Below are 27,179 nucleotides of genomic sequence, written 5' to 3'. Positions count from 1 at the left end.
ACGTTCAATGCTGCAGAAATGTTTTGGTACCCTTTCTCGGATCTGTGCCTGGACAGAATCCTGTCTCTGAGCTCTACGGACAATTCCTTCGAAGTAATTGCTTAGTTTTGGGTGTGTGCCTTTCCAAATCATGTCCAATCTATAGAATTTACCACAGGTGGACTCCGAATAAGTTGTAGAAACATCACAAGGATGATCAATGGAAACAGGATGCACCTGAGCTCAATAGCAGAGTCTCATAGCAAAGGGTCTGAATACCTATGTAAATAAGGTTATTTCTGCTTTTTGTTTTTAATACATTTGCATAAATGTCTAAAAATCTGTTTTTGCTTTGTCATTTTGGGGTATTGTGTGTAGATTGCTGAGGAAATTGTTTTATTTAATAAATGTTATAATAATGCTGTAACGTAACAAAATGTGGAAAAAGTCAATGGGTCTGAATACTTTCCCGAAGGCAATGTACATGATGTTCACTAACAACTTTTGCTTCCAGTAGATGTTCACTTTTTTTCCACAGTGATATCCTTTTCATCTCCATCCTCTAAACCAGTGGTTTTCAAACTTCTCCTCCGGGACTCCCAGACTTTGACAATTTTGTTGTTGCCCTAAACTAGCTCACTTGATTTAATCAATCAAATGTATTTATAAATCCCTTCTTACATCAGCTGATGTCACAAATGCTGTACAGAAACCCAGCCTTAAAACCCCAAACAGCAAGCAATGCAGGTGTAGAAGCACGGTGGCTAGGAAAAACTCCCTAGAAAGGCCAGAACCTAGGAAGAAACCTAGAGAGGAACCAGGCTATGAGGGGTGGCCAGTCCTCTTCTGGCTGTGCAGGGTGGAGATTATAACAGCACATGGCCAAGATGTTCAAACGTTCATAGATGACCAGCAGGATCAAATAACAATAGATAATTTAAGTAGTCAATGTCTTGATAACTAGTTGGCAAGTTGAATCAGGTGTGCTAGCTCTGGAATGGTTCAAATACATGGAACGGTTGGGGTTCCCCAAGGAGAGACACTCGGCCCTCCATGGAACGGTTGGGGTTCCCCAAGGAGAGACACTCGGCCCTCCATGGAACGGTTGGGGTTCCCCAAGGAGAGACACTCGGCCCTCCATGGAATGGTTGGGGTTCCCCAAGGAGAGACACTCGGCCCTCCATGGAATGGTTGGGGTTCCCCAAGGAGAGACACTCGGCCCTCCATGGAATGAGTTTGACCCCGGTGGTCTGAACTGTTTCCAGTCTCCTCCTTTATTATAGACAAATATGTAGAAATGCTGAATACAAAAAAATGATCTGATCAAAACACACACAGATAAAAATAGTACATTTTAAAATAAATAACATCCCCACTTATATTTACAAAAAAACAAGATGTTCTATAAAGGAACACATTTGTGCTGGCTTTAAACCGCACACAGTTTGCTTCAATATCAAAATGAGAGGAGACAACTCATTGACTGAGAGGGGATCCTTGGTAATACATTTGGAAAACATGGAAAGTTTCTTACAAGCATTACAAATATTTATAGATGGAGCAAGATAATGGCGTTATACAGAATCTAAGCAGTGTCGGGCATCGTCGTCACGGTGACCATGACGTCAGTGAAGTAGCAAGTATTTCTCATTTTGCTGAGTCGTGAGTTGACGTGGCGAGCGCTCTTCTCCTTACAGACAAGCTGGACGGCTTGGTGATGGGGGGGAAGAGGAAGAGGGAGGGAGACGATGTGGCAGGCATGGATGACTTTCTTCAGCTGCCGGACGACTACGCCACACGCCACTCTGAGCCCGGCAAGAAGAGGGTAAAGTGGCATACACTATTATATCCCGTTTCCTGTTTTACAGACCCAAAACCCCTCCATCCTGTCTAATCTTATTCATGCATTTTTTGTTTGTTAACCTTTATTTATCCATGCAAGTCTATTCTTATTTACAATGACTGGCCATATAATATGGTTTGTGGACAGTAACATTTTATCGTTTGTGACAAGTCAATCTCTGTATTTCAAGGCAGATCATTTCATCACAAAAACAGGATTATCTATTGGCGAGAATTTGGTTTGATGTGCTCCCTAAACACTGTTTCACAAAATTACTTGAATATTTAAATTGCAATGCGATTTCTGAACAGCGAGCTAGCATCAGTAGATCATGCCTGCTCATGACCCATTTCCTGCTCATGACCCCGCTGGATGTTTTCCTTCCTGTCGTCTAGGTTCGCTGGGCTGACCTCGAAGAGCAGAAGGATGCAGAACGCAAGCGTGATATCGGCTTTGTGGTGGGTCAAACAGACTGGGAGAAAATCACAGACCAGAGCGGACAGATAGCTCAGAGAGCTCTCAACCGCACTAAGTATTTCTAGTAACAGAAGATCACTGCCCTCACCCCCTGCTTCTTGATTTATAGGTATGTACATTACATTCTATTAATAATCTAATTTGATAGAGTATTTCCATGTTTGTGTAATGGTTTGTCTTTGTTTATTACAGTTAGGAGAGAGGGCTAGTAGTTATACCAGTAGTTATTTGGAGGTTACGAAACGTATGTTTTATATCCGGGTTAGTTCCCCAATAGGCGGACCCCAAGTTCTTTTTGTATATATATATACATACAGTCGTGGCCAAAAGTTTTGAGAATGACACAAATATTAAATTTCACAAAGTGTGCTGCCTCAGTTTGTATGATGGCAATTTGCATATACTCCAGAATGTTATGAAGAGCGATCAGATGAATTGCAATTAATTGCAAAGTCCCTCTTCGCCGTGCAAATGAACTGAATCCCCCCCAAAAAACATTTCCACTGCATTTCAGCCCTGCCACAAAAGGACCAGCTGACATCATGTCAGTGATTATCTCGTTAACACAGGTGTGAGTGTTGACGAGGACAAGGCTGGAGATGACTCTGTCATGCTGATTGAGTTTGAATAACATACTGGAAGCTTCAAAAGGAGGGTGGTGCTTGGAATCATTGTTTTTCCTCTGTCAAACATGGTTACCTGCAAGGAAACGCGTGCCGTCATCATTGCTTTGCACAGAAAGGGCTTCACAGGCAAGGATATTGCTGCCAGTAAGATTGCACCTAAATCAACCATTTATCGAATCATCAAGAACTTCAATTGTTGTGAAGAAGGCTACAGGGCGCCCAAGAAAGTCCAGCAAGCGCCAGGACTGTCTCCTAAAGTTGATTCAGCTGCGGGATCGGGGCACCACCAGTACAGAGCTTGCTCAGGAATGGCAGCAGGCAGGTGTGAGTGCATCTGCACGCACAGTGAGGCGAAGACTTTTGGAAGATGGCCTGTTGTCAAGAAGGGCAGCAAAGAAACCACTTCTCTCCAGGAAAAACATCAGGGACAGAATGATATTCTGCAAAAGGTACAGGGATTGGACTGCTGAGGACTGGGGCAAAGTCATTTTCTCTGATGAATCCCCTTTCCGATTGTTTGGGGCATCCGGAAAAAAGCTTGTCCGGAGAAGACAAGGTGAGCGCTACCATCAGTCCTCTGTCATGCCAACAGTAAAGCATCCTGAGACCATTCATGTGTGGGGTTGCTTCTCAGCCAAGGGAGTGGGCTCACTCACAATTTTGCTTAAGAACACAGCCATGAATAAAGAATGGTACCAACACATCCTCTGAGAGCAACTTCGGTGACTAACAATGCCTTTTCCAGCATGATGGAGCACCTTGCCATAAGGAAAAAGTGTTAACTAAGTGGCTCGGCCAACAAAACATTGGTATTTTGGGTCCATGGCCAGGAAACTCCCCAGACCTTAATCCCATTGAGACCTTGTGGTCAATCCTCAAGAGGCGGGTGGACAAAAAAAAACACAAATTCTGACAGACTCCAAGCATTGATTATGCAAGAATGGGCGGCCATCAGTCAGGATGTGGCCCAGAAGTTAATTGACAGCATGCCAGGGTAGATTGCAGAGATCTTGAAAAAGAAGGGTCAACACTGCAAATATTGACTCTTTGCATCAACTTCATGTAATTGTCAATAAAAGCCTTTGACACTTATGAAATGCTTGTAATTATCCTTCGGTATTCCATAGTAACATCTGACAAAAATATCTAAAGACACTGAAGCAGCAAACTTTGTGAAAATTAATATTTGTCATTCTCAAAACCTCTGGCCACGACTGGACAGTACCATACATCTTCTCATTCAAGGGTTTTTCTTTATTTTTACTATTTCTACATTGTAGAATAATAGTGAAGATATCAAAACTATTACAGAACACATGGAATCATGTAGTAACCAAAAAAGTGTTAAACAAATGAAAATATATTCTTCAAAGTATCCACCCTTTGTCTTGATGACAGCTTTGCACATCATATCTCTCATACATACACACTACATGGCCAAAAGTATGTGGACACCACTTCAAATTAGTGTATACGGCTATTTCAGCCACATCCGTTGCTGAAAGGTGTATAAAATTGAGCGCACAGCCATGCAACATTCATAGACAAACATTGGCAGTAGAATGGCCTTACTGAAGAGCTCAGTGACTGTCAACGTTGCACCGTCATAGGATGCCACCTTTCCAACCAGTCAGTTCGTCAGATTTCTGCCCTGTTATTGTGAAGTGGTAGGCCACAACACGCTCACAGAACGGGACCGCTGAGTGCTGAAGCGTGTAGCGCGTAAAAATCATCTGTCCTCAGTTGCAACACTCACTACCGAGTTCCAAACTGCCACTGGAAGCAACATCAGCACAAGAACTGTTCGTCGGGAGCTTCATGAAATGGGTTTCCATGGCCGAGCAGCAGCACACAAGACTAAGATCACCATGCGCAATGCCAAGCGTCGGCTGGAGTGGTGTAAAGCTCACCGCCATTGGACTCTGGAGCAGTGAAAACGCGTTCCCTGGAGTGATGAATCACACTTCACCATCTAGCAGTCCGACGGACAAATCTGGCGGATTTGGCGGATGCCAGGAGAACACTACCTACCCCAATGCATAGTGCCAACTGTAAAGTTTGGTGGAGGAGGAATAATGGTCTGGGGCTGTTTTTCATTGGTTTGGGCTGGAGCCTTGGTTCCAGTGAAGGGAAACCTTAACGCTACAGAATTTTGGGCTTCCGAGTTGCGCAGCAATCAAAGGCACTGCATCTCAGTGCTAGAGGCGTCACTACAGACCCTGGTTCGATTCCAGGCTATCACAACCAGCCGTGATTGGGCGTCCTATAGGGCGGTGCAGAATTGGCCCGGCGTCGTCCAGGTTAGGGTTTGGCCGGGATAGGCTGTCATTGTAAATAAGAATTTGTTCTTAACTAACTTGCCTAGTTAAATAAAGGTTAAAGAAAAAGAAAAATACACTGACAGCGAGGTCCGTACAGGAATGGTTTATTGAGATCGGTGTGGAAGAACTTGACTGGCCTGGACAGAGCCCTGACCTCAACCCCATCAAGCACCTTTGGGATGAATTGGAACGCCGACTGCGAGCCAGAACTAATCGCCCAACAACAAGCTCTAATGGCTGACTGGAAAAAAGTCCCCGCAACAATGTTCCAATATTTAGTGGAAAGCCTAACCAGAGGAGTGGAGGCCGTTATAGCAGCAAAGGGGGGACCAACTCCATATTAATGCCCATGATTTTGGAATGAGATGTTCGACGAGCGGGTGTCCACATACTTTTGGCCATGCAGTGTATATGTGTGATTTTGTTTTTTGGGGACATAAGACTGTAAAATCGCCAGCAAATCAGCTCAATCATTTTACATTTAGGAAATCTGTTCCCAAGTATTCCCGTGCATAAATAGAGGCAAACAGTGCCTTCAGAAAGGATTCATACCTCTTGATTTATTCCACATTGTTGTTACAGCCTGAATTCAAAATGGATTACAAAAAAATGCTCACCTATCAACACACAATACCCCATAATGACAAAGTGAAAACAAAACGTGCAAATATATTAAATAAAATGCGGAAAATATCTAATTGACGTAAGGACCCAATACATGTTAGAATCACCTTTTGGCAGTGATTACAGCTGTGAGTCTTTCTGGGTAAGTCTCTGAGAGCTTTCCACACCTGGATTGTACCATATTTGCACTTTTATTCTTTTACAAATCCTTCAAGCTTTGTCAAGTTGGTGTTTAATCATTGTCAGACAGCCATTTTCAAGTCTTGCCATAGATTTCCAAGCCGATTTTTAAGTCAAAACTGTAACTAGGCCCTCAGGAACATTAAATGTCATCTTGGTAAGCAACTCCAGTGTATATTTGTCCTTGTGTTTTAGGTTATTGTCCCGCTGAAAGGTGAATTTGTATCCCAGTGTCAAATCGACTTGTATTCGGCGCAGGTGGAAAAATACAACTGGTGTAGACTTTACCGTGAAATGCTTGCTTACGAGCCCTTCCCAACAATGCAGAGTTTAAAAATAATACAATTGAAATAGTAACACGAGGAATAAAAGAAAGTACACAAGAATGAAGCTACAGTAGCAGATCAATGTTCAGACGTACGATATGAGGTAGATATGTACAGGAAGGCAGAGTAAAGTGACGAGGTATCAGGATAGATCATTTGAGGTAGATATGTACATGAAGGCAGGGTAAAGTGACTAGGCATCAGGATAGATAATAATAAGGTATTTGAGGTAGATATGTACATGAAGGCAGGGTAAGTGACTAGGCATCAGGATAGATAATAATAAGGTATTTGAGGTAGATATGTACAGGAAGGCAGGGTAAAGTGACGAGGTATCAGGATAGATCATTTGAGGTAGATATGTACATGAAGGCAGGGTAAAGTGACTAGGCATCAGGATAGATAATAATAAGGTATTTGAGGTAGATATGTACATGAAGGCAGGGTAAAGTGACTAGGCATCAGGATAGATAATAATAAGGTATTTGAGGTAGATATGTACAGGAAGGCAGGGTAAAGTGACGAGGTATCAGGATAGATAATAATAAGGTATTTGAGGTAGATATGTACATGAAGGCAGGGTAAAGTGACTAGACATCAGGATAGATAATAATAAGGTATTTGAGGTAGATATGTACATGAAGGCAGGGTAAAGTGACTAGGCATCAGGATAGATAATAATAAGGTATTTGAGGTAGATATGTACATGAAGGCAGGGTAAAGTGACCAGACATCAGGATAGATAATAATAAGGTATTTGAGGTAGATATGTACATGAAGGCAGGGTAAAGTGACTAGGCATCAGGATAGATAATAATAAGGTATTTGAGGTAGATATGTACATGAAGGCAGGGTAAAGTGACTAGGCATCAGGATAGATAATAATAAGGTATTTGAGGTAGATATGTACATGAAGGCAGGGTAAAGTGACCAGGCATCAGGATAGATAATAATAATAACAGTAAAATAAAGAACAGAGTAGCAGCAGCAAAGGGTGTGTGTGCGCATATGTAGTGAATTTGTGTGGCAGTGTCAATGTAGTGTGTGCATGTACATATAGTCTAGTGACTGGCCTGTCCGCATCACCCGCTGTAGCGCTTTGCGGTCAAGGGCGATGCATTTGCCATACCAAGCGGTGAAGCAGCCAGTCAAAATGTTCTCGATGGTGCAGCTGTAGAACCTTTTGAGGATCCGAGAGCCTCCTGAGCGGGAAGAGGGACTGCCGTGCCGTGTGGGTTTTGTGTGAACCTTAGCGATGTGGACGCCAAGGACCATGAAGTTCTCAACCCCTTCCACAACAGGCACGTAGAGGGGCGTGGGGCTCTCCCCTTTTTCTCCTCGGTCTTACTGACGTTGAGGGAGAGGTTGTTGTCCTGGAACCACACTGCTATGTCTCTGACCTCTTCCCTGTAGGCTGTCTTCGCTGTCGGTGATCGGGCCTACCAACGTCGTGTCGTCAGCAAACTTGATGATGGTGTTAGAGTCATGGGTGGCCACGCAGTCATGAATGAACAGGGAGTACGGGAGGGGACTAAGCACACACCCATGAGGGGCCCCCATATTGAGGGTCAGCGTGGCAGATGTGTTGTTGCCTTGCCTCACCACCTTGGGCCGGCCTGTCAGGAAGTCCAGGATACAGTTGTAGAGGGAGGGGTTCAGTCCCAGGGTCCCCGGCTTGGTGATGAGCTTGGAGGGGACTATGGTGTTGACCACTGAGCTGTAGTCTATGAACAGCATTCGCACATAGTTATTTCTCCTCTTGTCCAGGTGGAAGAGGCCAGTGTGAATTGCAATTGAGATTGCGTCATCTGTGGATCTGTTGGGCTGGATATGTGAATTGGAGTGGCTCTAGGGTGTCTGGGATGATTGTGTTGTGTGTCATGACCAGCCTTTCAAAGCACTTCATAATTACAGATGTGAGCGCGACGGGGCGGTAGACATTTAGGCAGGTTACTTTGGAGCTCTTGGGAACAGGGACAATGGTGGTCAGTTTGAAACATGTTGGGATTACAGACTGAGACAAGGAGAGATTGAACATTTCCGTCAAGACACTTGCCAGCTGGTTTGGGCATGCTTTGACAACGTGCCCTGGTATTCCGTCTGTCCCGGCGGCCTTGTTATTGTTTACATCGGCTACGGAGAGCGAGATCAGAATCATTCAGAAAAACATGGGCTTTCACGCAAGGCACAGTGTTATATTCCTCAAAGCAAGCATAAAAAGGCATTTAGCTCGTTTGGTAGTTCTACATCGCTGGGCATCTCACGGCTGGGTTTCCCTTTGTAATCAGTCGAGCATCTGAGCCAGTGTAATAGGATTCCTCCTTCCTTCTATATTGTTTTATTTTTTTGCATGTTTGATATCTAGTCAAGAGGTTGTAGTGCGCTTGTTGTTTGCGTACATGTCTGTGTCCTGTTCCTTGTAAGTGGTAGCTCTAGCGTGGATATTGTCTGTTGGAATGCATACTGAACCAGGTTTTCCTCTAGGATTTTGCCTGTGTTTAGCTTTACTCCCTAGTCCTTGCTGATGACAAGGATACATACCCATAACATGATGCGGCCACCACCATCCTTGGAAATATGAAGAGTGGTACTCAGTGATGTGTTATGTTGGATTTGCCCCAAACATAACGCTTTATATTCAGGACATTAAGTTTTTTTTAAATGTCACATTTGTTGCAGTTTTGCTTTAGTATCTTATTGCAAACAGGATGGATGTTTTGGAGTATTTTTATTCAGTACAGGTTTCTTCTTTTCACTTAGGTTAGTATTGTGGGATAACTATAAAATGTTGTTGATCCATCCTCAGTTTTGTCCTATCACAGCCATTAAACATTTTGAGAGGGATACTTCGAGATTTTGGCATGGAGGCCCTTTATCTACCCGTGGATACCATTTGTATGTCTCTGTGTCCAGTATGAAGGAAATTAGAGGTAGTTTTGTGAGCCAATGCTAACTAGCGTTAGCACAATGACTGGAAATCTGGACTTTCACTCATTCTGCTAACTGTAGTTAGCATTGGCTCACAAAACTACCCCTAATTTCCTTCATACTGGACACAGAGACCTACAAATGGTATCTTCGAGTTCATCTGACTCTGGGGAAGTAGATAATGGCCTCATTGCAAAAACCCAGAAGTATCCCTTTAAAGTCACCATTTCATGGTGAAATCCCTGAGCAGTTTCCTTCCTCTCCGGCAACTGAGTTAGGAAGTACGCCTGTAATTTTGTAGTGACTGGGTATATTGATGCAGCACCCAAAGTGTAATTATTAACTATACTACGCTTAAAGGATATTCAATGTCTGTTTTTATTTTATTTTTATCCATCCACCAATAGGTGCCCTTCTCTGCGAGGCATTGGAAAACCTACCTGGTTTTTGTGGTTGAATGTTTGAAATTCACTGCTCGACTGAGGAGACCTTACAATTATCTGTATGTGTGGGGTACAGAGATTGAGGTAGTCACTCAAAAATCATGTTCAACACTATTATTGCACACACAGTGAGGCAATGCAACTTATTATGTGACTTGTTTAAGCACCTGTTTACTCATGAACATATTTAGGCTTTCCATAACAAAGGGGTTGAATACTTATTGACTCAAGACATTTCAGCTTTTCATTATTAATTCATTAGTAAACATTTCTAAAAACATAATTCCACTTTGACATTATGGGGTATAGTGTGAAGGCCAGTGACACAAAAAAAATCTCAGTTTAATCGGCAGTGTAACAACTAAATGTGGAAAAGGTCAAGTTGTGTGAATACTTTCTGAAGCCACTGTATGTGATCGTATCCCAATGTAATCAAGGTTTAAAATCATTCTGTTTTTCGTCATACTATATTTGTTGACCATCCACTCAAAGAAAAATCTGCCCATGTAAACCACTTTGTTGGGTGAACAGAAAAGCACTGTTTTAATCCATTGACGAGATGTCTATTATCTTTGCCTAGTCAAAGGAAGATATATTATGTTCTTGTAAGATAATTTAATTGAAAAGTTCATTGGATGGATGTAGCAATTACAGATTGCCCCTGTTTTTGTTTTTATATATTTGTGGCATATATTTCAATCGGTTTTCTTCCTTCCTCTAGGTCTGCAGACTGTGAATATGCTTAACCCGTTTCTCGGAAAAACAAAGTCATGAAGACTACTCATTCTACCTGTTGACTTTTAGGAGATCCATAGTTGTTTATTCCATTATTAGAATACAGGATAGCTTTATCTTGCGTTAAAAAAAAAAGTAATAATAATAATTATTGATCTTCAATTTGAGTATTTTTAGTTGTTATTCCTTCCTCTTTTCGATGGTAAAATTCATGCACCAGTTTATCTTGAGCTTTGCTTCTCATTTTATACTGTAATGTCTACCTGTATGTTAGCACTGTTGCTTATTTTATTAAATAAACAATAAGAGTTTCACACACAAAACAACCAGGAGAGTCTCATGTGAGTGGTCATGTGGGCTACGCCATGGAGAGTCTTCTGTGATGTCTGTTTTCATGTGGACCACATACAGTACAACCTCAAAGATACAAAACCCTTTTTATTTTTTTTTGTGATGTTTTATTTTTAAGAAATATATTTACAAGTTTCAAACATTTCAGTATTTCAAACAACTTTCATTCCCGATGTGTTTGTGTCTGTGAGGTCCTACTGTGTTACAAGAGGTACATAGCCACTGTTTGAGTGGTGGGACAGTAGCCGGAAGGTTCTTGGTTCAAGCCCTGAGCCAGGCGATGAAGTGGGAGCTGAACTGACAACCGTAGGGCTGCTGGCCTCTTCGCCACTGGCTGCCATTGTGCCCTTGAGCAAGGCACTTGGCTCTCAAACCGCTGCAGGGAGGCTGCACAGTGGCTGACCCTTTGCCTCAATGTATGTGTGTGTCTAAGGGGGTTGGGTAAGACAAAATTAAATGAGTTTTCAGTGCTCAAATCAAACCACACACACACAGTATCACTTTCTCATATTTAATTATATTTCAACTTTCACGTTGCATTCTCATAAACTCCTAAACTTTTGGAGTTAAGAAAAAGTTCACATTCACTGTTTCTTCCAACAAATCAAATACTGAATTGACAGTATGTATATTTTGTGCTGTTTTAATGATGACATGACAAAGTGACACAGCATCCCTTGCGTGTAAAACAAACAAAATATCAAGATTATAGTAAAGGTCAATTCTACACTATCAACTTGCTAACTGAAGCAAATGCCATGTTCCTTTATGGTTTTGTTTTCTGTACAAAGATGCCCTATAGGTATGGCACGCAAGCCAAAACAACTGAGCCAACAGTGGTCACCTGTCTTTTTCCACAGTACGATCTCGTTAGCAACGGCAAACTTTACCAGCCCATATTTGCCGCAGTTTGTATATATATATTTTTTTTTTGTAAAATGACTTTCCCTCCTTTTGCTAATTTCACTGGAATAAATTCTGACTACACAGCTATAATCCAGATTGTCCGTTTCTGAATTTGTCAATCTGAGATTATGCTGCAGTGGTTTTATGATAATCTAAGTGAATATTAGCAATTATGACAATCTGAGAGAATATATCCTCTAGTGTAGTTGTGAATGGCCATAGAAAGGCACTCTGTAACATTTAAACAGCTGTGTACCAAAACCATATGGTTCTGGCAGGGGCGGACTGGGACCACAGTCGGCCCAGGCATTTCTGACCCACCGGACCATTATTTTTTTTGAGGCCCTTATTATTATTAGCCTAATAATGATCATTCTGTGCAAAACATCCAATTTAGTAAGGCCCACTGAGTCATTACTGTAGACAGCTCTATTTATTATTATTTAACCTTTATTTAGCTAGGAAAGTCAGTTAAGAACAAATTCTTATTTACAATGACGACCTACACCGGCCAAACCCGGACGACAATTGTGCTCCGCCCTATGGGACTCCCAATCACGGCCGGTTGTGATACAGCTTGGATTCGAACCAGGGTGTCTGTAGTGACGCCTCTAGCACTGAGATGCAGTGCCTTAGACCGCTGCGCCACTCAGGAGCCCACTCTAAAGAGAGGCACTACTGAAGGCAGCTCTAGAGAGAGGCACTACTGAAGGCAGCTCTAGAGAGAGGCACTACTGCAGGCAGCTCTAGAGAGAGGCACTACTGCAGGCAGCTCTAGAGAGAGGCACTACTGCAGGCAGCTCTAGAGAGAGGCACTACTGCAGGCAGCTCTAGAGAGAGGCACTACTGAAGGCAGCTCTAGAGAGAGGCACTACTGCAGGCAGCTCTAGAGAGAGGCACTACTGCAGGCAGCTCTAGAGAGAGGCACTACTGCAGGCAGCTCTAGAGAGAGGCACTACTGCAGGCAGCTCTAGAGAGAGGCACTACTGCAGGCAGCTCTAGAGAGAGGCACTACTGCAGGCAGCTCTAGAGAGAGGCACTACTGCAGGCAGCTCTAGAGAGAGGCACTACTGCAGGCAGCTCTAGAGAGAGGCACTACTGCAGGCAGCTCTAGAGAGGCACTACTGCAGGCAGCTCTGGAGAGAGGCACTACTGCAGGCAGCTCTAGAGAGAGGCACTACTGAAGGCAGCTCTGGAGAGAGGCGTTAGACTACGGCTCTGTGATTTCCTGGAGATGCACTCAACAGAACACTGCTGGAGGGCGAATCGACTGTTATTGCCGGGATATATGAAGACAAACCCACAAGTCACGTTTGAGGTCACACCTGTTGAAAACCATGTCTGATTGAAATATCCAAAATGGAGCGTTTTGACTTTTCCTCTTCCTGTGAGATGTGCTGGAACTTTTAGCAGAGACGTCAAGGTGAGTATATTGATAATGATAAAGAAGAGGTGTGACGTAAACTAGTTTTGAAATCCGTTGGTTAAAGAATGTTGTTAATAGTCAAATGTCCAGGAAGTCTCCTCCTTTCGCCAGAGTCCATGCAGTATGTACTGAATATTTAATTAAAGCGCTTCCTTTCACCTCTGAAGAGAAATAGGATCGTTGTACAGACTACACTGTACATGTTGGACTTGAAGACACATCACATTCTTAGTATAATTGGTTTTTAGTATTTAAAAAAATTAATTAAATAATTGATACTCCCTTTTGATTGTGGTTCCCTTGATGGCCATAAAGTGCCTCGTGTCCTTTATAATATTAAGGTGACGTCAATGTTAATTCAGTTTAGGTTTGACACGTTATAACAGGTTTCATTGTTCTGATACACCAGGCTAGTAGAATGAGACGCATGCTGACAGAAAACACTGCACCTATTGTATATTAAAGGATTTTGTACTTGTGTGGCTTGTGCTTTTTGTTGTTGTTGTCGTCTGTCCAGTTGTTTCTTTACAGCAGTTTAGAAACCATCAGTGGTCTCATGAAACTTAAACCATTTTAGATGATCTAATGAGATAACGGCGTCCTCCCGTTCACTGACATGCCTGAAACGGCCTTCGGAATTGACACATACTGAACAATTCAAAATGAAGGTCTCTTGTATTATTGCTACATTAATCTGATTTGATGTAGCAAAAATACAAATTTAATTCACATGCGCCAACACGGGTTGATAATAGATTCTACAGCAACGCATGCCTCAATGTCAATCAAAATTGTATACATTGTTTTTTTGTTTTTTTATTGAAACTATATTGCAATTTGTTCTACAATCCTCCAACTGTGAATATAAAACCCAGCTGTGACATTGGCCTACTGTACAGCCACACATTTCATATGACTGTCCTCTGGGAAATGGTGTTACAATGCTTATTTACCAGACACTGTTATCCAAAGCCACTTAGAGAACTGTCAACATTGACCATATATTGAAATACCAGGTACCCTGTCCTGCTGTTGTACATTTTAGCATGGCTTCTATTCAGTACATGGCCCATGCAAGAAATATACACTTTGTTTTTAATACAGCACCTCTGTCTGTCTCTTTCTATGTTGTGATGGGGGGGGCTTTGAATTCAGCCGGTACGTCACTGTCCAGTTTACTGATGACCTTATAGATGGCTTTCTTCCAGGATGGGTCTGAGTCTCTGGCCAGGGAGATGGAGATGTAAAACTCCTGTAGTGTGATCTCAGCCACTTCAAGGAACCTGTCAGGGACCTGTAGATTAAAGGCACAACCTGTAAGATATATGTAAATGGTCAATCTGCAATTCAAACAAAGCCGTCACCATTTTGGTAAAAAAAACGGGTGTGGAGAAATGTAACCACTCGAATGTATAGACGGAGCTATAGATGCAAAGAATGGCCATCTGAGTCACAGCTCATATGGAAATCAGTCAATTGTAATGCATTCATTAGGCCCTAATCTATGGATTTTCACATGACTGGGAATACAGATATGCATCTGTTGGTCACTGATACCTTAACAAAAATATTGTGGGCGTGGATCAGAAAACCAATCAGTATCCGGTGTGACCATTTCCTTCGCATAGAGTTGATCAGGCTGTTGATTGTGGCCCGTGGAACGTTGTCCCACTCCTCTTCAATGGCTGTGCGAAGTTTCTGGATATTGGCGTAAACTGGAACACGCTGGTCGTACACATCGATCCAGAGCATCCCAAACATGCTCAATGGGTGACATGTCTGAGTATACAGGCCATGAAAGAACTGGGACATTTTCAGCCTCCAGGAATTGTGTAACAGATCCTTCTGACATAGTACATTATAATGCTGAAACATGAGGTGATGTCGGGCAGATGAATGGCACTTCAATGGGCCTCAGGATCACGTCACGGTATCTGTGTGCATTCATAGTTGCCATCGACAAAATGCAATTGTGTTTGTTGTCCGTAGCTTATGCCTGCCCCGTAGCATAACCCCACCGCCAGCATGAGGCACTCTGTTCACAACATTGACATCAGCAAACCGCTCACCCACATGACGCCATACACTCTGTCTGCCGTCTGCCCGGTACAGTTGAAACTGGGATTCATCCATGAACAGCACACTTCTCCAGCGTACCAATTGCCATCGTCGGTTACGACGCCAAACTGCAGTTAGGTCAAGACCCTGGTGAGGACGAAAAGCACCTAGATGAGCTTCCCTGAGACGTTTCTGACATTTTCTACAGAAATTCTTTGGTTGCGCAATCCCACTCTTTCATCAGCTGTCCAGGTGGCTGGTCTCAGACGTTCCCGCAGGTGAAGAAGCTGGATGTGGAGGTGTTTGGTTGGCGTGGTTACACGTGGTCTGCGTTAGGCCGTTTTGGACGTACTGCCAAATCCTCTAAAATGACATTGGAGGCAACTTATGGTAGAGAAAGGAACATTCAATTCTCTGGCAACTGCTCTGGTGGATATTCCTGCAGTCTGCATGCCAATTGCACGCTCCTTCAACTTGAGACATATGTGGCATTGTGTTGTGTGATACAACTGCACATTTTAGAATGGTCTTTTATTGTCCCCAGCACAAAGTACACCTGTGTAATGATCATGCTGTTTAATCAGCTTCTTGATATGCCACACCGTTCAGGTGGATGGATTATCTTGGCAAAGGAGATAAGCTTTTTGTGCGTATGGAACATTTCTGGTATATTTTATTTCTGCTCAGTAAACATGGGACCAACACTTTACATGTTGCGTTTATATTGTTCAGTGTACAGTCGTGGCCAAAAGTTTTGAGAATGACACAAATATTAATTTTCACAAAGTCTGCTGCCTCAGTTTGTATGATGGCAATTTGCATATACTCCAGAATGTTATGAAGAGTGATCAGATGAATTGCAAAGTCCCTCTTTGCCATGCAAATGAACTGAATCACCCAAAAAACATTTCCACTGCATTTCCGCCCTACCACAAAAGGACCAGCTGACATCATGTCAGTGATTCTCTCGTTAACACAGGTGTGAGTGTTGACGAGGACAAGGCTGGAGATCACTCTGTCCTGCTGATTGAGTTCGAATAACATACTGGAAGCTTCAAAAGGAGGGTGGTGCTTGGAATCATTGTTTTTCCTCTGTCAACCATGGTTACCTGCAAGGAACCACATGCTGTCATCATTGCTTTGCACAGAAAGGGCTTCACAGGCAAGAATATTGCTGCCAGTAAGATTGCACCTAAATCAACCATTTATCGGATCATCAAGAACTTCAAGGAGAGCGGTTCAATTGTTGTGAAGAAGGCTTCAGGGCGCCCAAGAAAGTCCAGCAAGTGCCAGGACCGTTTCCTAAAGCTGATTCAGCTGCGGGATCGGGGCACCACCAGTACAGAGCTTGCTCAGGAATGGCAGCAGGCAGGTGTGGGTGCATCTGCACGCACAGTGAGGTGAAGACTTTTGCAGGATGGCCTGGTGTCAAGAAGGGCAGCAAAGAAGCCACTTCTCTCCAGGAAAAACATCAGGGACAGACTGATATTCTGCAAAAGGTAGAGGGATTGGACTGCTGAAGACTGGGGTAAAGTCATTTTCTCTGATGAATCCCCTTTCCGATTGTTTGGGGCATCCGGAAAAAAGCTTGTCCGGAGAAGACAAGGTGAGCGCTACCATCAGTCCTCTGTCATGCCAACAGTAAAGCATCCTGAGACCATTCATGTGTGGGGTTGCTTCTCAGCCAAGGGAGTGGGCTCACTCACAATTTTGCCTAAGAACACAGCCATGAATAAAGAATGGTACCAACACATCCTCCGAGAGCAACTTCTCCCAACCATCCAGGAACAGTTTGGTGACGAACAATGCCTTTTCCAGCATGATGGAGCACCTTGCCATAAGGCAAAAGTGTTAACTAAGTGGCTCGGGGAACAAAACATTGATATTTTGGGTCCATGGCCAGGAAACTCCCCAGACCTTAATCCCATTGAGAATTTGTGGTCAATCCTTAAGAAGCGGGTGGACAAACAAAAACCCACAAATTCTGACAAACTCCAAGCATTGATTATGCAAGAATGGGCGGCCATCAGTCAGGATGTGGCCCAGAAGTTAATTGACAGCATGCCAGGGCAGATTGCAGAGGTCTTGAAAAAGAAGGGTCAACACTGCAAATATTGACTCTTTGCATCAACTTCATGTAATTGTCAATAAAAGCCTTTGACACTTATGAAATGCTTGTAATTATACTTCAGTATTCCATAGTAACATCTGACAAAAATATCTAAAGACACTGAAGCAGAAAACTTTTGGCCACGACTGTAGTTTGAGTTTTATAAAAACATTTATATTTCGATTTTATATTATTTAGTTTAAGTTTTGGTGTCAGAGAAAGTAGTGGATTTGTTCCCTGTTAGCTAGTGATACATAGTGATGCACAAGCTAAGTCTGTTTGAAACATCACAATCTCCTGGAAGCATTTACCCTCTGGATTCTCAAGCTTGAAAACCAAAGAAAAAAGTTTGAAAACCCCTTTGATTTTTGTCCCCCCCAAAAAATGACAAAAACTGAACATATTCATGTCGGTTTTTATTTTTGGTTGTTTTTTTAAAGATAATAGTTTTACTTTTTCAAACAAGTTTCTTTAATTATTTTATTTCAGTTTATGAAATAGTTTTTTTAAGGATTATTTTTAGTTTCAGTTTTAGTTTACTATACTAACCTTGGTAACATAGCACATTTTCTGATACACAAAGTCATTCTGTCACCTGGCTGGCAGATGTGTTGATGGTAAGTTTTACGTGCTTTTAATGCCAAAACATATGGATTTTTCAACCGCAGGAAATCTTTCTGTGGATTCTTTTGAACTGTCAGTATTTTCTTTGTAGTGTCATTTGTAGTCGTTTTGTAAAGTTGTTTGTAATGTCGTTTTGGCAAGATCACAATGCTTGGGTAAGTAAGCAGGCCGGTAGCAGGCTGGTTTGAATCCAGGTCCAGGGAAAGAAGTCAGATGAATTGGCAACAGGTTTAAAATCTCCTGCCGTTGTTCCCTTGAACAAGGCATTTAAACCTCAAAAATAGTTCTAGGAGTATTGCACTGCAGTTGACCCTGTGATCCAGCCAAAATGTGAGTTGTGTGGTGTCCGGGGGGAGCAGAGTAGAATAAACAGTTGATTCTGTTGATGGATGAATAAAAATCATATTCTATTCTCCATTATGACATCAGACAGAATAACAAAACATCAAATGTAATCAATTCCACCCCTCTGAACTAACAGGTTTTATCTGTCTGGCCTATTAACCTTTGGCCCATTTTAAAGTGTTTTGTTTGTTTTCAACTCACCATACTTTAATTGATCTTTGTAGACATGTACAGATTTAAATCTTAAAAAAAAATATATATATATTCTGTGCTTAGACCCCCATTAACATATCTGTTGTGCATGCTGACCACCCATAAACAATGTATTGTGCATACCATCTTATCTTTGGATCAGATTGACTGTCTGTACAGGAATCCAACTGAACACAATGGAGACGTAAGGATGAAGGGATGTCTTTAAAAATACATGAGAGAGATGAAGTCATGAGCAGCACAATGAAATCAAACCGTGTGAATCCACTTTAGCGAAACAGAATGTAGGCTCGTGAGATCAGGATGGTCATATGATTTTTAATGAATACAGAGATTTACAGTACCTGAAAGTCATTGGCCTTGTTGTAATGCATGTTGAGGGCTCTGAAGAGCTCCGAGTCTCTCCTCACTGCTACATCCCTCACACTGTTAACCCCTTCCACTCGGGCCTGACGGGCAAACTTCTCCATCTGAATATAGTAGAACTCTCTGAAGTTACTGAACCATTTAATCAGCTGGGACATGATGCAGCGAGTGAGCTGTATGGGAACACACACAAAAAATAAATAAATTGGGTAAGTACATTCTAAGTTATTTTAAAATGAGTGATAGTTATGTCTGGGTTATTTCACTTTGTATGATGTAGGTTTAATTTAGTTGCTTTTAGTATGTGTGAGAATTTGGTTCATCCCACTTTTTCTGCTTTCTTTGTAAATATGTCAATAAATCATGTATAAACTATTTTGAATAAAACAAATTGCCCACAGTTATGTGTGTAGTGATTGTTTTCAATGAGGGGATTCTATCTCAACATTTCAGGTATTCACTCTACCAGTACTGGTAACAGCATAGTAAAGGTCATTCATTAAAATCTGTATAATTCTCTGGATATATAACACGCCATTTATAACAAATTTAAATCTGTATACACTATATATACAAAAGCATGTGGACACCCCTTCAAATTAGTGGATTTGTTTATTTCAACCACACCCGTAGCTGACGGGTGTATAAAATCGTGCACGTAGCCATGCAATCTCCATAGACAAACATTGGCAGTAGAATGGCCTTACTGAAGAGCTCAGGGACTTTCAACGTGGCACTGTCATAGGATGCCACCTTTCTAAAAATGTCAGTTGGTCAAATTTCTGCCCTGCTAGAGCTGCCCCAGTCAACGTTAAGTGCTGTTATTGTGAAGTGGAAACGTCTAGGAGCAACAACGGATCAGCCGCGAAGTGGTAGGCCACACATATGCTCAAAGAACGGGACCGCCGAGTGCTGAAGCATGTTGCGCATAAAAATTGTCTGTCCTCGGTTGCAACACTCACTAACGAGTTCCAAACTCCCTCGAAGCACCGTTAGCACAAAAACTGTTCGTCGGGAGCTTCATGAAATGGGTTTCCATGGCCGAGCAGCCTCACACAAGCTTAAGATCACAATCCGCAATGCCAAGCTTCGGTTGGAGTGGTGTAAAGCTTACCGCCATTGGACTCTGGAGCAGTGAAAACGCGTTCTCTCTCGAGTGATGAGTCACGCTTCACCATCTGGCAGTCCGACGGGCGAATCTGGGTTTGACGGATGCCACGAGAACGCTACCTGCCACAATGTATAGGGCCAACTGTAAAATTTGGTGGAGGAGGAATAATGGTTTGGGGCTGTTTTTCATGGTTCGTGCTGGGCCCATTAGTTCCAATGGAGGGAAATCTTAACGCTACAGCATACAATGACATTCTAGACGAATCTGTGCTTCCAACTTTGTGGCAACAGTTTGAGGAAGGCCCTTTCAGCATGGAAATGCCTCCGTGCACAAAGCGAGGTCCATGCAGAAATGGTTTGTTGAGATCGATGTGGAAGAACTTGACTGGCCTGCACAGAGCCATGACCTCAACCCCATTGAACACCTTTTGGGATGAATTGGAACGCCGACTGCGAGCCAGACCTATGTTCCAACATCTAGTGGAAGGCCTAAGAAGAGTGGAGGCTGTTATAGCAGCAAAGGGGGGGCCAACTCCATATTAATGCCACATGCTTTTGGCCATGTAGTGTATTTCATTACCTGGACATCGGAGAAAAAGGTTGTGAGCACGTTAGAGCTAGGGTAGCGAGTATAGAAGAACATCAACTTGGCTTTCTTCAGGTGGTGTGTGGTCAGACCCTCCTACAGGTCAGGTTATGGAGCTAACAAATTTAGATGTTGTGTGGTCAGACCCACCTACCAGTCAAAAGTTTGGACACACCTACTCATTCCAGGGTTTTTCTTTATTTTTTATTATTTTCTACATTGTAGAATAATACTATGAAATAACACATATGGAATCATGTAGTAACCAAAAAGTGTTAAACAAATCAAAATATATTTTATATTTGAGATTCTTCAAAGTAGCCACCCTTTGCCTTGATGACAGCTTTGCACACTTTTGGCATTCTCTCATCCAGCTTCACCTGGAATGCTTTTCCAACAGTCTAGAAGGAGTTCCCACATATGCTGAGCACTTGTTGGCTGCTTTTCCTTCACTCTGCGGTCCAACTCATCCGAAACCATCTCAATTGGGTTGAGGTCGGGTGATTGTGGAGGCCAGGTCATCTGATGCAGCACTCCATCACTCTCCTTCTTGGTCAAATAGCCCTTACACAGTCTGGAGGTGTGTTGGGGTCATTGTCCTGTTGACAAATGATAATCCCACTAAGCGCAAACCAGATGGGATGGCGTATCGCTGCAGAATGCTGTTGTAGCAATGCTGGTTAAGTGTGCCTTGAATTCTAAATTAATCACTGACAGTGTCACCAGCAAAGCAGCCCCACACCACCTCCTCCATGCTTTACGGGGGAACCACACATGCAGAGATCATCCGTTCACCTACTCACAAAGACACGGTTGGAACCAAAAATCTCCAATTTGGACTCATCAGACCAAAGGACAGATTTCCACCAGTCTATTGTCCATTGCTCATGTTTCTTGGCCCAAGCAAGTCTCTTCTTCTTGGTGTTCTTTAGTAGTGGTTTCTTTGCAGTAATTCGACCATGAAGGCCTGATTTCACACAGTCTCCTCTGAACAGTTGATGTTGAGATGTGTCTGTTACTTGAACTCTGTGAAGCATTTATTTGGGCTGCAATCTGAGGTGCAGTTTTATTTTTTTTACCTTTATTTAACTAGGCAAGTCAGTTAAGAACAAATTCTTATTTTCAATGATGGCCTTGCAAAGAACGACAGATTTGTACCTTGTCAGCTCGGGGATTCGAACTTGTAACCTTCCGGTTACTAGTCCAATGCTCTAACCACTAGGCTACCCTGCCGCCCCAGTTCTATTAATGTATAATCTGCAGCAGAGGTAACTCTGGGTCTTCCTTTCCTGTGGCGGTCCTCATGAGAGCTAGTTTCATCATAGCGCTTGATGGTTTTTTGCGACTGCAATTGAAGAAACTTTCAAAGTTCTTGACATTTTCTGGATTGACTGACCTTCATGTCTTAAAGTAATGATGGACTGTCATTTCTCTTGGCTTATTTGAGCTGTTTGTGCCCTAAAATGGACTTGGTATTTTACCAAATAGGGCTGTCTTCTGTATACCACCCCTACCTTGTCACAACACAACTAATTGGCTCAAATGCATTAAGAAGGAAAGAAATTCCACAAATGTACTTTTTAACAAGGCACACCTGTTAATTGAAATGCATTCCAGGTGACTACCTCATGAAGCTGGTTGAGAGAATGCCAAGAGTGTGCAAAGCTGTCATCAAGGCAAAGGGTGGCTACTTTGAAGAATCTCAAATATAAGATTTGTTTAACACTTTTTTTGGTTACTATATGATTCCAATGTAGAAAATAGTAAAAAAGAAAGAAAAACCCTGGAATGAGTAGGTGTGTCCAAACTTTTGACTGGTGCTGTATATTCAGGTTATGGAGCTTAACACATTCAGATGGTGTGTGGTCAGACCCTCCTACAGATCAGGTTATGAAGCTTAACACATTGAAATGGTGTGTGGTCAGACCCTCCTACAGATCAGGTTATGAAGCTAACACATTGAAATGGTGTGTGGTCAGACACTCCTACAGATCAGGTTATGAAGCTAACACATTGAAATGGTGTGTGGTCAGACCCTCCTACAGATCAGGTTATGAAGCTTAACAGATACACTACTCAAGTCATTCATACATCAGAATAATATGAATGGGAGAAAATACATAGTATTCCTAAAGAAAATCATGTCGTCTACTCTGTTTTCACATGTCAACAGGTTTCGCTATGTTGCTACACTTTTACTTCAATATTTATACCGTTGAAAACAAGCTTCTGTTCCTGAATCCTGACAATTATTTTCAAAGACAGATATTATTTTACATCAATGTTTTTCTCTGTCCTGCAACTATTAGACTACACTCAGATAGTAGAAGCAATTTCCTTTCGAAGTAGAGATCACAAGATCAAAGGGTATATTCTCCTTGAAGTGCATCCTACCACAGCTACTAATGCTCCCCCAAGCCTCATAGATATTGTTCTCCTGGAAAGAGAAAACTGAATTGATTTTTGTTTATAGACTATCCATGTGGGCAGAGGAAGGTTATTATGAGACACTTAGCGAAACCTCAAAGAAAGGCAATCTTTCTTAGGCACAGTATTGTGGATATGAGTCATCATACCTGAAGCCAATTGCCTCACTAAAGAAAGCCAACCAAAGAATCTATCATTTGGTGGAAATGAAAAATACAGATCATCATGGATGACCACAACATATTACAGATTGACTGACTGACTAATATTACAGATTCACTAAATCAATGAAAAGTATATAGTAGTATTCTATAGTAAAATATCGGTGCAGAGCCCGTGGTAACACTCCCTGGCACGTCGCAAATACTTTTTACACCACCGGAGACCAGTGGTGTAAAAATACTTTAAAGTACTACTTAAGTATCTGTACTTGACTTTACTATTTATATTTTTAGCAACTTTTACTTTACTACATTCCTAAAGAAAATGATATCCTTTTTACTCTACATTTTCCCTGACAGCCAAAAGTATTCGTTAAATTTTGAATGCTTAGCAGGACAGGAAAATGGTCTAATTCACCCACTTATCAAGAGAACATCCCTGGTCATTACTACTGCCTCTGATCTGGTAGGACTCACTAAACAGAGAACATCCCTGGTCATCCCTACTGCCTCTGATCTGGAGGACTCACTAAACAGAGAACATCCCTGGTCATCACTACTGCCTCTGATCTGGCGGACTCACTAAACAGAGAACATCCCTGGTCATCACTACTGCCTCTGATCTGGTGGACTCACTAAACAGAGAACATCCCTGGTCATCCCTACTGCCTCTGATCTGGAGGACTCACTAAACAGAGAACGTCCCTACTGCCTCTGATCTGGAGGACTCACTAAACAGAGAACATCCCTGGTCATCACTACTGCCTCTGATCTGGTGGACTCACTAAACAGAGAACATCCCTGGTCATCCCTACTGCCTATGATCTGGCGGACTTGCTAAACACAAATGCATCTTTTGTAAATTATGTTTGAGTGTTGTAGTGCCCATTGCTATCCGTACATTTTAAAAACAAAACAAATGGTGCCGTCTGTTTTGCTTAATAAAAGTAACTTGAAATTATTTATACTTTTGATATTTAGAACCAAATACTTTTAGACTTTTACTCAAGTAGTATTTTACTGGGTGACTTCCACTTTTACTTGAGTAACTTTCTATTAAAGGTATCTATAATTTTTACTCAAATATGACAATTGGATACTTTTTTCCACCACTGCTGGAGACAAGGGTTCTGTTTCTCCTACTTGCCTGTGTCTCCCCATCTCATTTCCTTACTGTCTGAATAATGTGGTAAAACACCAAAATGTTAAAAAAAATAAATACTATTTTCAAAGGATACATTCAGCACATATGAGGTCCTCTTCACCATACTCTGAAAGCTACCATACTCCATCTTAACGTGAGGGAGACAGGAACTGTCCAGAAGCACATTATGCCCTGTGGCTATGGGGTGGTGAACCTGTGGACTCCTGGGTGGCCTGGAGGTCACCTTGGACTTCACTTTGACCGGATCCCACAATAAGTCAACCCTCTCTGGGGTAGGTAGACCCGTGGTAGTAGGTGCACACTGGAGCCCTCCGAAGGTATCATGATGGAAGCTGTTGTGTTTCAGGTTATCCAGTAGTTGGTGGTCTTCCTGTAGATCAGTGGGGTGGTTGTATAGGAGTGAGGGCTGATGGAAATGGAGAGGCCTTTTCACTGTTAGGTTTAGAGAACATGGGCGAGTCATTGAAGCAGGCTTTTGAACCACCAGAGATAGAGCCTCGGTTTGAATCTCTGGTAGTTGTTGGGCCATACCACTCTTGGAACATGGGGGGAGTCGTGACATGCTGTCTACATGGGTGGATGATGACGCTGGCTCGTGAGAGCTGAGGAACATGGTCTCGTCGTCTGTTTCCACCATTCCCCCATCCTTGATGTGTAGCTGTGGTGACTTGAATAATGTATGTGATATGTTTTTGAAAATCGAGTCAACGCTTGAGTTCACGGCTCTGGAGAGCTCATACTTGAGAATATCTGCTAGGAGTTTGTCTTCTTTGTCTGGGTTTGAGTGGATGTAGTCAGTTAGCTTGTGATTCTTCCACCCCAGATGACCTCTATCTAAAGGCCCTCCATTGTTAAACTCACTGTAAGGGTCCATAAACACCTCTGTCTCCGGGTATCCTTTGTTCCAAGTACTTTGGTGGTCGTCCTCCATCACACCTGTTGAAAACGTCCCATCACTGACGTCCTCCTGAGACTCAGTCTGATACTCGTAGATCTGGATGAACCTGGCCTGGAGTTGACCCAGAAGCCTCTGCATGGTTTGAAGCTGCTTCTTCAGGTTATGGCCTTCGTCCGTACTCTTCCCGCTAGCGCCCCCCGTCGTCAGGAGGTCCTGGTGCTGCGACACCCTCTGTTTCCTTTTGTTCTCTTGTTTGTTTTCCATTGTCTCACTCTGAAGGTTACTGGTAGGAGTGGTCTCTCCATCTGTACAATGAACACTGGGACTGGGAGGAGAGACTGCTATGCCTCTGATGATGTTCTCCACTCTGGCACGCTTCGCCTGGCGTCTATCCCCCAGCTCCAGGGTCCAGTCCTGGTTCGACCCGGCTCCATTGGGGCTGGCCCCGGTGGATGCCTGGCTGGCTGGAGACAGAGGCTCAATGGTGGTGCTGCTGCTCTTGGAAGAAGTGCTGCTGTGATGATCCACCAGTCTAGGGCTCGTCAAGGCAGAGAAGGAAATATGAGCATCGGGGTGGTAATATGCAGCAGAGCTCTCCTGGAGGATCTGTTCACTCTCAATGGTTTTCTGTAGGAGCATAGAGATAAGGGATCCTCCGCTTGAGCGAGAGGAGGATGGAGGGGTGGACGAGTTGTATGTGTTGTCGTGTAGAAAGTAGGGAGGATGCTCTGCTCTGTCCTCTGGGTAGGTGCTGCTGGGGAAATGATGCATGCTGTGGTCCAGAAGGCTTGGGTTCATGCTTCATGCAAAATAAAGACAAATGTAGTTTATCTTAACAAACGGTTTTAGAAATTAGACACAGTTCTACTGAAATCTTAAAGGAAAACAATATTGTTCATGGAAAACCAACAATACGGCAAAATGTAAAGTTATTTCCCCCAGAAAACAACATATTTTTTTTTATAATAAAACTATATTTAGCAGATCTGCTATAGTATTTATTAATAAATCAATAATTTTGCAATTGGTAATACCTATTAAATACTGTATTTTGTCCGTAAACAGCAGTTTGAAAGTTATACGTTTTGTGAAGTCAAATCTACCAGACAACAATAGCTGTATTCATAGTGTGCAACTCGTAGAATATTACTCACATTTTAACTCAAAACTATGTGGACATAATGTCAATGCTAGAAAGAGAATATGCATCCTGTAAAGAAGCACAATTTAAATGTCTTTATTTTTAGATAAAATCTGTTGACCGATAAGACTGGAACTAGCACTACTTTTATAAGTGACGAGATGTTCTAATGTACCGTTGTTAGCAACAGACACGTTTTAAGACCCAAATGACGACAACCTGCTATTCATTTGATGAAATCCAATCACACTATTTATTTTTAATAAAAAATAAAAAATATATATATTTGAGCTATTACTTTCAAAAAATCATTATCGTTGTTTAGAATATTGTTACAGCCTATTGTCTACATTTCACCTGTCTTATTTCCTAAGATCCCACAGACACAAACAAGGAAAGGATGTCTGCCTACCTGTTGCTCGGAGTGAAGATAGCTGTCCAGAAAAGAGAGAAGAATTGATGCTTGCCACAGGAGAGGAGGGTTATTATAACAGGCAATACTGTATTTCATACAACCCAATAAATCCACACAAGGAGGGGGCGTGCCACCTTATAATAATTAGCAACCTCATGATCAATTAGCTCATACCATCAGCCTCTGTGGGAACGAAATCACAGACAAAACCTTTCCTCATTTTGTTTTGCACAATATCACACCGCATGTTTTTGAATGGCGCAGGTTTATTATTTAGCCTTTTATTTCCATACATTGATCACTAAAATACGATTGAATTCATGAGTTTCTTCAATAATTCTAATAGGATGTGTCATGTTTAATATTTTAGACAACAAAACGCAGCCTGAAGTTAA

At 42.3% G+C, this 27,179-nt stretch overlaps 2 protein-coding genes across 2 annotated transcripts in view; one reads left to right on the top strand and one right to left on the bottom strand.

Moving 5' to 3' along the window:
- Positions 1–10,808, top strand: part of ylpm1 (YLP motif containing 1) — a 47,813-nt gene extending 37,005 nt beyond the window's left edge. The window contains exons 22-24 of the mRNA XM_045719537.1: positions 1,677–1,804; positions 2,218–2,408; positions 10,469–10,808. Coding sequence (XP_045575493.1) covers positions 1,677–1,804; positions 2,218–2,364 — 275 coding nt within the window. The 3' untranslated portion in view covers positions 2,365–2,408; positions 10,469–10,808. The remainder of the gene's footprint in view (positions 1–1,676; positions 1,805–2,217; positions 2,409–10,468) is intronic.
- Positions 10,809–14,044: 3,236 nt separating this feature from the next.
- Positions 14,045–27,049, bottom strand: LOC106608298 (prospero homeobox protein 1). The gene is made up of 5 exons (XM_014206165.2): positions 26,782–27,049; positions 24,404–26,027; positions 20,572–20,673; positions 18,860–19,054; positions 14,045–14,459 (listed from the first exon to the last, which is right to left on the bottom strand). The coding sequence occupies exons 2-5, from the start codon at positions 26,024–26,026 to the stop codon at positions 14,289–14,291; spliced, it is 2,091 nt and encodes a 696-aa protein (XP_014061640.2). The 5' UTR covers position 26,027; positions 26,782–27,049; the 3' UTR covers positions 14,045–14,288.
- Positions 27,050–27,179: the final 130 nt, after the last annotated feature.

This window comes from Salmo salar, chromosome ssa06 (assembly GCF_905237065.1).
Source record: "Salmo salar chromosome ssa06, Ssal_v3.1, whole genome shotgun sequence".
Lineage (NCBI taxonomy): Eukaryota > Metazoa > Chordata > Actinopteri > Salmoniformes > Salmonidae > Salmo > Salmo salar.
This window is presented reverse-complemented; position numbering and strand designations above follow the sequence as displayed.

Bases quoted from the DNA above. Each gene is read 5' to 3' on its own strand.
- LOC106608298 (XM_014206165.2), bottom strand. From the start codon at position 26,026: ATGAACCCAAGCCTTCTGGACCACAGCATGCATCATTTCCCCAGCAGC. The intron at 20,674-24,403 runs GTATCCTTTGAA...CCTGACCTGTAG, and splicing joins GGACCTCATATGTGCTGAAT to GAGGGTCTGACCACACACCA. The intron at 14,460-18,859 runs GTACTGTAAATC...TTTAATCTACAG, and splicing joins ACAAGGCCAATGACTTTCAG to GTCCCTGACAGGTTCCTTGA.